The sequence below is a fragment of the Oryzias latipes genome, chromosome 4 (assembly GCF_053564925.1).
Source record: "Oryzias latipes strain Hd-rR chromosome 4, Olatipes_Hd-rR_3.1".
NCBI classification, from domain to species: domain Eukaryota; kingdom Metazoa; phylum Chordata; class Actinopteri; order Beloniformes; family Adrianichthyidae; genus Oryzias; species Oryzias latipes.
In genome coordinates this window covers 16,140,227-16,154,819 of record NC_136240.1, presented here as the reverse complement: position 1 = coordinate 16,154,819, position 14,593 = coordinate 16,140,227, and the positions used below count along the sequence as shown (strand labels likewise).

The window sequence follows — 14,593 nt, the reverse complement described above, 5'->3', positions numbered from 1 at the left end:
ATGAATGCTAAAGGAAGTCTCCTCTTTGACGGACCCCTGCTATTGTTACATGAAGTCCTTATTGCTATGTGGAAAGTATTTCCCCTCACAATAACATAAAGAACTTTCATGATGGATGTTCATCTGTAATGTTGAAGTAATGACCTTGAATAGGATATTGTTGTGCATTTATTTTAGAAAGAATGCAGGGACGCACCACTTCCTTACTCTTCAGTGTTTTGACGTCATCGTTCAAATGGTTCTTCAGAATGAGGCAGGCTTCTCGCATTTTTGAGCTAAACTCAAACCTGTCACAAACAAATACAGTGTGAAATGTGCACTTTTGGGTCCGGTTATGTCTTCATTTCTTCTTGTGTGTAGGAAATAAAAGAACCCACTTTTCTTTCACAGCATCAGGGGAATAATTTGCTGTTTGCAGCATTTCTTCATCGGTGTCACTCTCATCCAAGTTTACGTTCCTCTCCTCTTCAGACGTTTCTTCCTCCAGAGGTGCCTCGTCCTCCTCTGTGCTATCCAATAACTCGCCCTCTCCACTTTCTCCAGAAGAGCTCCCATCTTCCTCCTCCTCCTCCTCCTCCTCACTGGAGGTAGATTCATACCTAAGAGAAACAAACCAACACCTTATAGTATCTCCAAATTGCTCATCTGGAAGGAAGTTCTCCTTTCTTTTTTTGTCAAGCTTGCAACCAGGTCAAAATATTATTTTCAACCGGCGGACAATTTGTACCTCACGTTTTATTTCTGCTGCATTAAAAATAAAAAGTAGGTTTCATGTTTCTGATACCCACCCGCCATTTAGGATACCAACAAACTGCAGACTCTTCTTGCCAGCTGAGTTGCTGTCGCTAGATGTACTCCCATCCTTCCTCTTCATGATTGACTTTAGCATCCCTGTTTCCAAAAAGGAGGAAATGTGTCAAACAAGAGGTCAGAATAATGAGGCACACCTCACACAAAAACCAAGATGTTTCCTGACAAAATTCTGCATTTTCTGAGTAGTTGTTAATCCTTTTTTTTCTCTCTGGCTTATGACAAAAGGCGGTGCTCACCTGTCTTACTCTCGGAGGCGGAAGTTTCTTCACTGGAACCTTCCTCTTTATTCTTAACAACACCAACGATCTCTTCTTCAGCTGAGACTTTGTATTCATTGATGGTCAGCTGTCTCTTCTTTGTTAATTTCTGCTCCTCAGCTTTATCTTCAGTCATGTTCTCCCACTGGCACCCAATGCTGACCTGTTCAACAGGAGCTGGCTCTGGAGCTGTCATTGCATCGGTCTGGATGGCCTGTTCCCCCTGATCCGTCTCTTTCCCTACACATATATCCGTCACTTCTGGGCGACACTGAATTGCAGCATGCTTTAACGCAGATGTCAACGTCTCCAACTGGACGTTTTTCACGTCTGGTGTGACAAGAACTCCTTTGTCAAATGTGACTTTGGAGGTTTTTTCGACCATCTGGGCTCTGAGGACCCCCAGGTCTTTGTTGGCTACACTCAACCGATCTTCAAGAGCTGCGATGGACTCCTGCTGGAGTTTAACAGTGTCTTGCAGGGCGCCAATCTCCCGCTGTGCATCAGTGCTTAACCCGAGTAGTGATTCCACGACCCAAACCGCCACCTCTTCTGTTTTTACTTGGGCTTGTATCTCCTGCTCCTGAACCAAAGGGGCATCAGTTCCTGTGCATTTCTCACTCACAGTCACTTCAGTTCCCACGGTTGCATCGATTACATTATGGCTGTAGTAGAAAACAATAGAGGACATTGGCACATCGTCCCCAACAGCCACTGTTTTCTTTTGAACAACTGCTTTTTCTGCTGGATTTAACTTAGAAATTATCTGGGGAGATTTTTGTTCCTTTACCTCAAACTTCTCTGTCAGCCATTTGAGCTCACCGGGTTTTGAAAACCTTTTGTGTCCAGTTGTGGTTGGTGAAGTCAACTGACTTTGGTCCATTTGCTGAGTCTCTGTGGTTTGAGTGGAGGACTCAGCAGACGGTCGCCTCTCCTGGACAAACCCTGGAGCTGCTTTCTTTTCCTCTAGTGCTAGCAGAAGCATATCTTTCTCTGCACGAAGATTAGCCACCTCTTTCTCCAGTGCAGGAACCCCCTTTACCCTTTCCTCCATCTCCTTTAGCTGCTTCAAAGCTATGGCCATCTGCTCTCGGACTGTCTGCAGTTGGCTGGGTGGGACTGGGGTGACCGTTGCTCCAGCAGCAGGAGTGCTGCGACCAGAGGTCTGAGGACTGGGTTTAATCCAGCTGCTCTGCACAACCAGGGTAGATGGAGAAGGCGTGAGCTGTTTGGGAGGTTCCGCAAGCTGGAGGCGACCCCCATTGTGGTGCTGGTGAGTCTGTTCCTGCTGGAGCCGGCGGCTGGTTTCCAGGAGAGTTCGTTCAACTCTTGGGTTGCGTTGTGGTGGAGGCGGTGGTACTTTGGCAGAAATGGAAGGGAAGCTGGCAAGAGTTACGGGGGAAAGCGAGAGTACCTCACATGGTGCTGAGCCAAGGCGGTTACGTGGCGGTGGAGGGGGAGGAGCTCTGCCATCTTCACTGGCAGGTGATGCGAGTGACTCTGTGGATGTCCATCCACTGGTGCGCCCCCCAACACTTGCACTCCTCTGTGAAAGTTTAAGCCCACGTCCAGGACGCCGGGAACTGACAGGGGCCCGACGCAGGTTATGCCCACTTTCTATTTCCTCTACATATTTGAGAAAATCCAGGTCAAGCTGGAAACCATATGGAGTCTGAACAGAATAGGAGCTAGATTGGTCAGCTTCTTCTTGGCTGGAGTAAAGGAACTTGGAGCCTAAATCTAAAGAGAAAGTGACCACGTCAACGTACAACTTAAAAAAGGTGTTTAAAAATCCTCTATGGGTGTTAAATTTCCTTAGAACTTGCATTCAGAGATGGTATCACAAAATAAAATGTTCTGGTAATTCCTTTTTGCCATCTTTGTTCAAATTTAATCTTTATGTGCTTCCAAACAAAACTTACTTTCTACTTTTTTTAGCTTAAAAGAAAATTATGAGCATCAATTATAATCAACGAGTTAACAAATGATGAAACCTGGCTGCAAACAACACTGTAAATACAGGTTTTCATGGACTTCCCGCGCACACAGAAATTACCTTTACACATGCATAGACACACACCACCAACATCATCATAGCTGAAATGTTTTTTTTACCAGGCATCTTTGGGTTGACTTGAACCGACTGGCTCATTTTCAGGAGTGTAACCTTGCAGTTGTTGCAGCTTCAGTTCAGCATCTGGCTGAAAAAGACAACAGTGGAATGACTGCAATTGACTGCATGCTCCTTAGGCCAAACTAAATGAGTTTTTACATTTGTACTGCAATTGAGTAAGACTAGCTCTTCAGTTACTAAGCATCAAAAAATGTCAGTTATTTTTTGACAAATGTTTTTAAGGAGCATTAATCTCCAATTCTGCCCTCCATGTTTTTGGGGTTTTTTTTTTGCACATAAAGGAATGTTCCCTGCAGACACTTTAACTGGCACCATGCTTTCAGTTTAATGATGGATATGGATGCTTCTTTATAGAGCTGTAAACCAAGCAGAGATGCCTGAAGAGCTGTTTTTATAGTTCAGCACGTGTGACAGCCTGTGACTGCATTCAAATGGAGGCTGCTCTGAAATTATTTACACTTAAAACTACACAACAGCTGTTCTATTAACATCAAACATCTCTTCTGACAAAAGGTTTGGGACTTCCTGTACCTCAAGACAACCCTCCTTCCCTCCATTACAAAAAAACTAATTAGATGCATTTTATCTTGGTATAATTTCCATAAACTCAGGTAAAAATGTATCTCTGTTGTGTCCTGAGGGGAAAAAAAACAACATTCTATGTTTCAAAATAAAAGCACGTATTAACATGTCATATTGGTTAAATAATCTCATTTAAAAAAGGAAGGTACAAGTGAGTTTAAAATGATGAATTGATAAGATATTTACCTCCTGCAGCCGCTCAGGGACAGACTCAAGCAGCTGGAGGCTTGTTTTTGCTCCTCACTCCCCTGTGAAACATCGACATAATGATCCTCATGAAGACAAACACAATATTAAAAAAAAATGTTGGGAGCCCCTCCCGCTTTGGGGTGCGTTCCAACAGACATTTGGGTGTGAGCTGCCTGCACAGATTCATTCAAACTTAAGTAAAAAAAAAAAAAAAAAAAAAAAAACATTATAAAAACATTTCTGAAAACAACTTTCTTTAGGTGACTGTTTGCTCTTTATGTTTTGGTCTCACTCTGCTGTGTGATTGTGAAAGACAGAAATTTGTACATGAGATCCGCTTTTTTATAGCAGTGTATCTGTAAATGACGCAGCACTTACTGACAATTGGTAGAATGTGAATGCTGCTCTATAATTAGTGTTATAGAACAAAACTTTTACATACTGACAAACTCATACAACCTATCAAACATGAATTCATTTATTTGAGTTCAAACACAAAGCGGCCTCAAGCACATTCCTAACACACACTGTTGAAACACGCAGTTCATACTTATGGCTCACTGACTGATAACCCCATAAACGCGCACATCATTTTTCAGCTCGGACTACGACACGCACACAAAGTAGTGTCAATAAAATGCCAGAAGTCAACTTAAATGAAACCCAAGCCTCAACACCATTCTGAAGGACTTTGTGACAACAAAAGGGCCATTTCATGAAGGAAAGGTTAAAAATCTGATACGTTAACAACTATCTGCTATGTGTCTTCTTATCAGAAAGCTCTGGTTCTTCTCAGCGTTCTGTCAGACCTCGTGTTTTGGTTCATCCCAGTGAACTTGGTGCTACACCAGTCAGACACACTGCTCAAGTCAAACCACAAACATGCACTATAGATTTTTTTTTATCAGAACAGCAACTGATCTGCTGCAGCCTAAGTCACATACTGTTTGCCAATTCACTAAATAATTCTATTATAAATTGTAAAAAGTCTTTGGAAATGTTCCACACAATAGATACTGCGCACCATTATAATGATGTTATCCCTACAGTTGCAAACATCATAAAATGGGGATGTTTTTTGCAGCAGATGCTAAAAAAAACTAGTAAGTTGCTTGGAATCTTTCTAGATTTGTTGTCACTATCCGAATCCAGAACTTAACGTCTTATGTGGTCAGCTATTCACAGAAACAAGGAGAAGAAATTAAATTCAACTGAGCAAACACATGGCTACAGCAGAAGGCACCATTCTGAACAAAACACAGACTGGCAGTCAACCAAAAGCTAGCCATACAGACTAAATGGAAAGTCCTATTTCTTTAATAATGAAATCAGAGTCGACTGACTTTGCTACAGTAATTATTTGTGCGACCACAAAGCTGAAACCTTTAACACATTTTTATCTCATCAGCTGCCTTCATTTGATCTTGTTCCTACATTTCATGCCTCATCTTTGTCGACCCTCCTCCCTTCACATGACTTTGTTTCTCGTCTCACCCAGAGCTACCCTCAAAACAGTATCACTCACGCACAAACACACATTTCTCTCACTTCTCTGCCCAAGTGTTGCTGTTTTTCTCTGATTTGATGACAGCAAATTACAGACTGCAGGAAGAAGCTGCATTCTTTCCCTCCAGTCCGTGGTCTCGACCAGCTGAGAGACGCTCCTGAACCACAGCAGCAGCGTGCTACCCTTTATAATGACAAGACACAACACAACTGCAAAAACACCCATAAAAACCAAAGCTGAATATACCCTCTGCATAAACAACCACTAGAAAGAAATGTGTTGGATTCAACGAAAACAGGATAGATGTTTCACTGCTTTACGTGTTGTCTTTTTTCCTATTTATTTATTTAGAATGAACCCAAGCCTTTATCCTTAGAGTTCATGGCTATTCGACAACCTTTAGTTTAATTTGAGCAAATGTCAGGGCCAGCAGCTTTGGAAAGAAAAGGTGATCATAACTGCAACTGACTGAATGGAAAGAGTGCTTGAATATCCATCCACACAGCACTTTACCCTAATTTTCCAAAAACTCCACTATGCTACAATCTGAGTTAGCTCTAGGCCTGCACAATATATCGCAGATTTATCGTTATCGTGATTTCAAGTTGTGCAATAGACACATCGCTAAAGCCAGCGAAAATTGCGATAAATAGTAACCTTAAATGTGCTAAAACAATCTTATGGCAACTTGAAGTATTTAACGAATCAAATAAATCCCTTAATGAATTTGACCAATCGGATTGACTCCTTTTATGTTAGATGCTCGCCTCATATGTAGACTAGGGTCATTTGGAGTCTAATTTAAGTTATGTTGCCTCTTATTTGAATTAAACAGTTGCACGGAAATGGAAATTATATATTTAGTTGTTTCATTATTCGTTCATGTATTGAATAAAGTTATATCGTCACTGCGATATTAATCACTTATATCGCAAATCGCGAGTTTCCTCATATCGTGCAGCCCTAGCTCAAAGCTTGTTGCAGAATAAGCCCTCCTGTAAATGGATTTATATAGACTTACATTTATTTTTTCTATCACATGATATTGAGACCTTAACTATCTGCTGCTGAACTCTAGTTGTAATTCCAAGACACTAGTCTTCTAATTAAATAGACAAATTTGGGATTAAAAGGTGAGAATACATGTCCTTTACTACAGAGCCATCAATCCTCCTTATGAAACCCTCCGTAAGCAGACATTCCAACTATCTGATGCTGGGCTTTAAACCCCTGCTAGAAAACATTTATTAGCCCTGAAATAGGGCTGCATGACATGAGGAAAACCCGCCATGTGCAAAATTAGTGATCAATCAAATCAAACTTTATTGGTATAGCACTTTTACAACTCGCGCTACTCAAAGTGCTTTACATAAAAACATAATCAAATTGAAAAACAAAAGGAAAAGACAAACAAATATTTTGTTTAAAACCCACACAATGTCAACATGAACAAATAATGAAGAAAGAACAACTAATATATCATTTACAATTCACTGTAACAGTTTATTTAAATAAGAGTCAGCAAAAATTATATTGTTAGTTATCTCAACAGGAGACAGGGTATAACTTATTTGTCGAGGAAACAAACCAAAGAACAATTATCCACCTTTTTGGTCGGGTTTTATCAAGATTTATCGCTTTTACCAACCTCGTGTTTAATGTCAAATGGTAAAGTGTGGGTAAGACTTAGAATACAATAACATAAAAATGATCAGTGTAGTCCAATGGTTAATTCTGCACCAGAGAAAGCCAGAGCACCTGAAGAAAAACCTGCACACAAACACATAAAACACAGACTCCACCAGCTCACAAGCCAACTATTTACAGGTGGGAACATTTGGCAGAGCTAATCACTAGTGTACTGCTTTCATACAACAAAAGCTAAGCAGTTTTTTTTTTTTTTTTACCGAATAACTGTAGCCTAAGCCTGCAGCAACAACAACACTGTTGTACTTGTTTTACAAACACAAATTAAAAAAAATTCCATTTAGGTTGTTTAATTGTGGGAAATTGACTGCTTCAATTATAAGTGGAGCAGGTTAAAGAATAGCACCAAACTTTACTGAAGAAAAACCTGCACATTGTGTTTTTGCTGTGTCTTAACAACTTCTTGTAAAATGGCTGAAGTATTGTGAAGTAGAACAGTCCTTTTTCACTCATGTTTTAATTAAAATACCAAACCACTTCACTAATTAAAGAGCTCTATTCACTGTCAGAGAATAGTTGAACATTGATGCATTTTTCCTCTGCAGGCTGAGTGGGAACATGTGACACCAAATGAAGACGTTTCCTGTCATTCCGGCGCACACTCACGAGCCTGTCATTCATGAAGAGAACATTGGTTTGTTTTGCATTTAGCTGGATTCATGGAAGAGGAAATGTTGTGCTGGAGCGAGGCTCAGGGCCATGTTTTGAAACACTGACCTCATCCTCAGTGCCACAGTTTTTCCCCCAGAAGAGAGGCCAGATACTGGATCTGAGCGACTGAACACTGACAGCAACTTTTACAACCCAACTGCTTTACATGAGAAAAAAAAACGGTTTGATATTCCAAACACACACATTTACAGAGTCAGAGACAGAGAGCCATGAACACTCCTCAAACCCCACAGGCATACCCTGCCCTGTATATTCATTATGGATTTTGACCCGAAACTATTTCTGGTTCTCTGTATTTTCCAGTTGACGATTATTTGTATTTACCCTGCAGCCTTTTAATTCACACATTTCAATTTTGGCATTTTTAGACGTTTATTTGTGTACAAAAATATTCTTTATAGACATAATTTTGGTTGATTTTACAAACATTTCAGTAGTACATAGTACACACACAAACACATACACACACATATATATACATATATATATATATATAGACATATATATATACACACACACACACATATATATATATATATATGTGTATGTGTGTATATATTCATCCATAATGAATATACAGGGCATGTATTTATAGACATAATTTTGGTTGATTTTACAAACATTTCAGTAGTACATAGTACACACACAAACACATACACACACATATATATACATATATATATATATATATATATATATATATACATATATATATATACATATACATATACATATACATACATACATACATATATATGTCACACACATATAGACATATATATATTTAGACTGGAACATGGAGATGGAGCATGAGGGTCAGGAGAGATGTTGCTCCATGGACTTGTGTCAAACATCACGCCCACACAAAGGATAAGTCTTTTAGGAATTCACTACAAAAATTAAGTTTGGAAATCTACAACTCTGATACCAAGGCAATATGGAAGGAATTGTGTAGCATAATTAAAAGTAAAAGTCAAAACCAGAAATCCTTTTTCATTTTCAAAACGAAACTGCATTTTTTAACTCAAAATTAAAAATGAAAAAGCATTCCCTCAAAATGCTTTTTCAGTTTAGTCTTAAACACAGCTTATTTTGTCACTTAATTAAAATGATAATGAAAATGGTATTTGACATTTCATTTTCAAAAAGTTCTCTGGTAAATGTGTAGCAAAATTCCTTTAGAAATGTCTAATTTGACAATTAAATGGATTAACAGAAATGCTTTTTCATTTTCAAAATGTAGCTGCATCAAATGACTCAAAATTAAAATGAAAAATCAATACTTGAAAATGCTTTTTCATTTTCTACTTTAAAACTGCTTATTCTGTGTCGTAATTAAAACTAAAAAGGAAAGAAAGGATTGCATTTGCGTTTTCACCTCCACCCTGCGAATAGTGTCGCATAATTCAATTCGACTTAGCATTTCCAGCGGGGAGGCGGGGCGATGAAGTCAGGTCTATCTCTGTGCGTCCGGCTGCTAAGAGACACATGCTAGGAGCAGTGTAACTTTGTGTTAGCGGGCAGAGGAGAGGGCTTTGTGATGGTTGTGCTCCCCTGATGATTGTACACAGCTTCTCAGGACTATGTAGCAGCATTTCCACCTTCTGTGTTCCTCCTTTGGACGCACCGCAGTTCGTCGAAACTTTCCCCCGATGGTCAAATACCATTTTCATTATCATTTTAATTAAGTGACAGAATAAGCTGTGTTGAGGAAGGAAATGAAAAAGAATTTTGGTGGATTGCTTTTTCATTTTAATTTTGAGTCAAAAAATGCAGCTTCATTTTGAAAATGAAAAAGCATTTCTGGTTTTGACCTTTATTTTTAATTATGCAACAGAAACGCTTCCATAAGGCAAAGTGCAATTTGGGGTGGATATCACTTTAAAGAAACCAAATGTATTTCATTTCCATTCATAAGTTCAGGATTTGATAGAATTTATTTTTTGTTTTAGAGGATTTTTTTTCAAATTTCTATTCCAAACCAATTTTATTTGAACATATAAAACATTTTTTTCCATAATTAGTGATATAAACTGAACAAATTTGAAATAGTCTTAAAAGTATATAGTAATGCTGCAAATTTTTCAGCACTCCTTATTCCCTGTTTGGTATTTTAAGCTTGACTACTTTGTCTGGTCAGCTTGACCACTTGGTTATAAACTTAATCAAAACTATAGATAATAAAATATATTTTCTTTACCTTTATGAGGGCTAACAAAGTTTATGGACACAAACTCAGAGGCGGGCTGGGATAGATCTGCAGTTTCCTTAAGGGAAGCCTTCTACCCAATAAATTTCCCCCACCTCTGCATGAACATAAACATGTACACACACACACGTACACACACTGCCATGCACCCGTGAGAGACCTCCCATTGTCTCTGAATAGGAACAAGGGAGGAAGGAGGTGGTCCTGCCAGGAAACCCATCGGGCCGTCCTGAAAGCTGCTTCCTGAAAGCAGCAGGAAACAGAGAAGACAAGCAAAACCGGAGAGCAGAACAAATACTCTGACCCAAACACACACTCAGCAGCATCCTGCAGCCACAAGCCAGCACTGCCCCCAGATAAAATGCTCTCAGACCTGGTGCGAAACAACAGCGCTCGTTTAAAAGCTCTTTCAGTGGCACTTTCATGAGGATTAAACAGCAAATGTAATTTCCCATCATCATAAATCATGCATGCCCAACACATTGCTAACATCTGGTATCTATTGCAGAATACAGGAAAAAACTATTTTGGTGCGACAACCAGGCAAACTTCAAACATCACATGTGCCCTGTTGTCCCTCCCTCTTCCTTCCAGAATCTCCAGCAAACACAATCGGCTACATTCAGTCTCCACAATGAAGCATTATGCCTATTTAGTGGCCACACTGTTTCCAAAAAGTTTTGTGAGGTCCACTTGTTTTCTCCAAGTACCCCCATCCTCCACCACAACCAACCCTCCCACACTTTTACAAAGTTTAAACCGCTGCAAAAGGAAGTCGAAATGAAATCACAGAAGCCGAGGCTGCAGAAAAGATAACACCATCCCTTCTTCCAGGAATGTTCTCAAGGAAAAAAAACATTGCCAGTTCACTTTTGCAAAGTGTCTTCATAAAGCTATAAAATGCAACAAAACTACTTTTCCTTGCCATGTTTTTAAGCAAAACAAACATAGCAAAGAAAAGAAAGGCAAGTAAATTCTCATCTTTAAAGACCCACTCCAATGAAAATCCTGTTTTTTGTTTTTGTAACAGGTTCTTGTAGCATTTTTCTCATGATGGAGGCCTTATAAAGAAAATGTATCTTAAAATTGCATTCCTGAGTATGTCTTTATTCATATTTTTATGATTCAAGAGAAGACAAAAAAGGCTGTTTGAAAAAGCTTGTAAGTGTGACTTTATATCCTAACAGCAGCAGTTTGATGGCTGGGAAACAAAACCCTCCTCACAAATTGAATTTTCCTCTAACTAGCTTTAGTTTCCAGCTTCTCTTGTGTCACATTGAATTCAGGACCAAACACACCTCTTTTTGCTGCTGTTGTGTCACACAAACCCAACCAAACCCCCACACCCAGGACATAATAAACTATGTGGAAGATTGTTAGCTAAACATAAACAATCAGAGGATTTTCCATCTAAACCCGACTTGCTTTGTCTCTTTCTCTCATTTCCTTTTTCCTCTAATCACTTCAGCTCTATGTGTTTTCCAACCGGGCAAAAAAACTGCCCGAGGCATCTCTGACAGTCCTCCCCAGCTGACCTAGATATTTGCTGCACACATTTATGTTTAAGAGGAGACTGTGACCCATTTGACTTGTTCACGACGGTAGCCTCTGGAGCCTCCAGATGTTTGGCTCTCATAACTTCAGAACAAGAACAGATGTCAGTCTGTTTTGTGCCCAAAATCAACAAAAATACTGTACGTGTCTGTCATCAAGTCCCTTCCCTTGGTGGTGGAAATTACACTCGCTCTGTGTCTCTTTGATGGAGACGGTCAGAGTAATGACAAGGCAGAGGTTGCATGGATCCCTTTGAAACTCCTGGAAATGTCTCTTGGATAAGACACTTCCATCTTCACGGAGTTGCTCTGGTGGAAAATCCATGTTGGTGAGATCTAATTCACTTTTTTATAATGCACTTATTCAGTTAGCTTCTTCAATGCGCCCCAATCATTGCCCCTGTAGCCGCAGTTAGATATCATCTGATGTCTGAGGCGTTGTAATATTTGTTTGACCCTAAGAATTACTTTGAAGTTATTTTATCCCAAGAACTTCTCTTCTTTTCAACTGATATCTAGTTTTTTTCCCCTTGTTTTATCATTCCATCATTTTTTTATTTATAAAGCTTTGCAACAAGTGACATGTTTTGTAGACATACCAGTTTGGGAATAATTATAGCAATTGTGACTGTAATTTAATCATTCTGAAAGTTCATGATGTTTAGTTTCAATCAAGTCTTGTGAGAACTTTAAGATTTCTATTGATTTTGTCGCAAAATTACAAGTTATCCATTAATAGCCAAACAGTTCTAGTCAATAGTCAGCATCAGCAGCAACAGCATGACTGTTCAAAGGTTGCTTATAACTCTGACAGATACATTCTTCAACCAAAGTATCTGATTGGAGCTCAGATGGATGTCTGAAGAAAACCAATACCTTGAAAAAAATCATCCTTTTACAACCTTCCAGTGAGCGTCAGCCAGATGATCAAATATAGTCTATTGTCATCATAATATCAGTAAAAGGAAGTCAAAATCTAACTACTCCCTGTGGTACCAAGTTACTGCCAGTACAGTGGTTATACAGTAGAGTAGTTATTTAACATGTCAGGTGGAAAAAGACCATTGATGTGGAAATACAACATGGCTCTTCAAATCGTTTCTGCCTTTATGCTGATTCAGAAATATTAGTCCTATTATGTTGCCTCGGCTATCATGAAGCTGTAAAACACAACAAAAATCTCAGTTTCTAAGTTTAATAAAGTTAGGGTTGATTTTGAGACCATTTAGATTTGGAATTGTTGGATTGGATCATTCTAAAAAAAAATAGTGTATTAAAACACAACAGATTAGAAGAAAAAGGTAACAGAATAGCAAATGAAAGCTGTGACAAACTGTGAAAGTATTTTAAAATTAGCATAAATCGGGATATAACGGAAAGTTTCACCATGTGTGGAAGTTTTTAGAACTAAGGTTCTGCTGTCTGAGCCTGGTTTGGCTTTTATGAGTCACTTTGTGACATTAGAGGCCGGGGCTGCATTTACACAGTCACTTCACTGTGAAGTGCAACATTCGTTCCATTATGAGCTCCAAACAGAGGTGACCTCTGTACTATGACAATTTCAGGAGACCAGGCTCCTGTTTTCATGAAGTCTAAAATGGAAAACAACTTTCAGGATTCCGTATCGCAGGATGTTTGGCCTTTTTTTTTTAGTTTTACTAAAGTCCCTTTAGGTTCCAACAGTCCAAACTTTGAAGTCATTTATCTGATTCAGACGAGATCTGGCAATATTTGGTGAATGTGGTATTTTCCCAAGCTGACTGGAGCTGCCATCACTGCTATCACAGTATGTTCTCAGTTCTTCAGATCAGCCTGGTATTTTAGTCTGGTTTTTGTTTGGTAGAAGTCTGTTAGATTAAACCACAGGATGATTCATGTTTTTCCCATGTGGGATCACATGTGGGAGATTATTAGACAACGATAAATCACTGCAGCTACGCAACAAACAACATTGGTTATTTTCTACATATTTTTGCTGATTTGAACATAATAAATGAATGAGACGCAAATAAAAATTAAAACAATAAACTTTTTTAATTTGGTTTCTTCTAAAAAATAAAATATATTAGTCTTACGTAACCCTTGTGCTTTCCTATGACCCCACCCTTACATTGATGTGTTCTCCCTACCATGACAAAGGTGGATAAAGGTGGAAGGATTTCATGTAATCCATGGACACCAGTGAAGATCACAAATCATTGAAGAAAAAAGGTTCAGAGCACTGTCTAGTGGGTCTAGATGACCCAACTCCCAATGTTAAAGTGCCTAGGATAGCACAAGGTTTAAATTGAAATGAATAACTCTGTATGCCAGTAACATACTTTAAGGTTTATTATTAACTGGAAATTGTATTCATCATCCATCTTCTGGATCCTTTTTGGGATCACTGGTTTGCTGGAGGCTACTGTTAGATAAAGGCGGGGTACACCCTGGACAGGTCGCCAGTTCGTTGTAGGACCAAACATTCACACCTAGGGACAATCTAGAATCATCAATCAATCTATGAAGCATGTTTCTGGACTGTGGGAAAAAGCTGGAGTGTTTCTCCACAGAAACCCACACATGCACGAGGAGAACATGCAGACTCCACACAGAAAGGGATTTGAAAGCCTTTTCGCTGTGAGTCGAGTGCTCACCACTGCACCACTGTGCAGCCTGAAAACAAATCTATAGTTACAATTTAGAGATCTGCCACAGATCTCAAAAAGACAGAGGGAGAAGTGGACTTATATGTCTCCTCGTTTTGGCTAAAACTTAAACTTTATAAGGCTGTCTGTCAGGAAGATGTGTTGTTTTGTAAAAAAAGAAAAAATCTTCAATAAGTCAACTGGAACACTCAGAGTCTAAAATGAGAAGACCCTCCTTTTAAAATAGACCTTACTTCAGAAACATTCACAGAGATAAGCTCCAACAACCCCGGTGACCTTTTCATACCTGCACAGCGGCATAGAAGATGGACGGATGGATGGT

The 14,593-nt window shown here is 39.2% G+C and overlaps 2 protein-coding genes across 3 annotated transcripts in view; both read right to left on the bottom strand.

Moving 5' to 3' along the window:
- kank3 (KN motif and ankyrin repeat domains 3) overlaps window positions 1-14,593 on the bottom strand; it is a 29,796-nt gene that overhangs the window by 9,316 nt on the left and 5,887 nt on the right. The window contains exons 2-7 of one of the 2 annotated variants that reach the window (XM_011474022.4): window positions 3,973-4,034; window positions 3,186-3,271; window positions 1,050-2,810; window positions 789-891; window positions 378-599; window positions 197-287 (exon numbers count right to left, since the gene is read on the bottom strand). In XM_011474022.4, coding sequence (XP_011472324.1) covers window positions 197-287; window positions 378-599; window positions 789-891; window positions 1,050-2,810; window positions 3,186-3,222 — 2,214 coding nt within the window. In that variant the 5' untranslated portion in view covers window positions 3,223-3,271; window positions 3,973-4,034. The remainder of the gene's footprint in view (window positions 1-196; window positions 288-377; window positions 600-788; window positions 892-1,049; window positions 2,811-3,185; window positions 3,272-3,972; window positions 4,035-14,593) is intronic. The other variant, XM_011474023.4, reaches the window with a different exon arrangement.
- Window positions 10,068-14,593, bottom strand: part of LOC101166542 (dipeptidyl peptidase 9) — a 51,077-nt gene continuing 46,551 nt past the window's right edge. Inside the window, exon 21 of the mRNA XM_078945852.1 lies at window positions 10,068-10,118. Within this exon, the coding sequence (XP_078801978.1) occupies window positions 10,083-10,118 (36 nt within the window). The 3' untranslated portion in view covers window positions 10,068-10,082. The remainder of the gene's footprint in view (window positions 10,119-14,593) is intronic.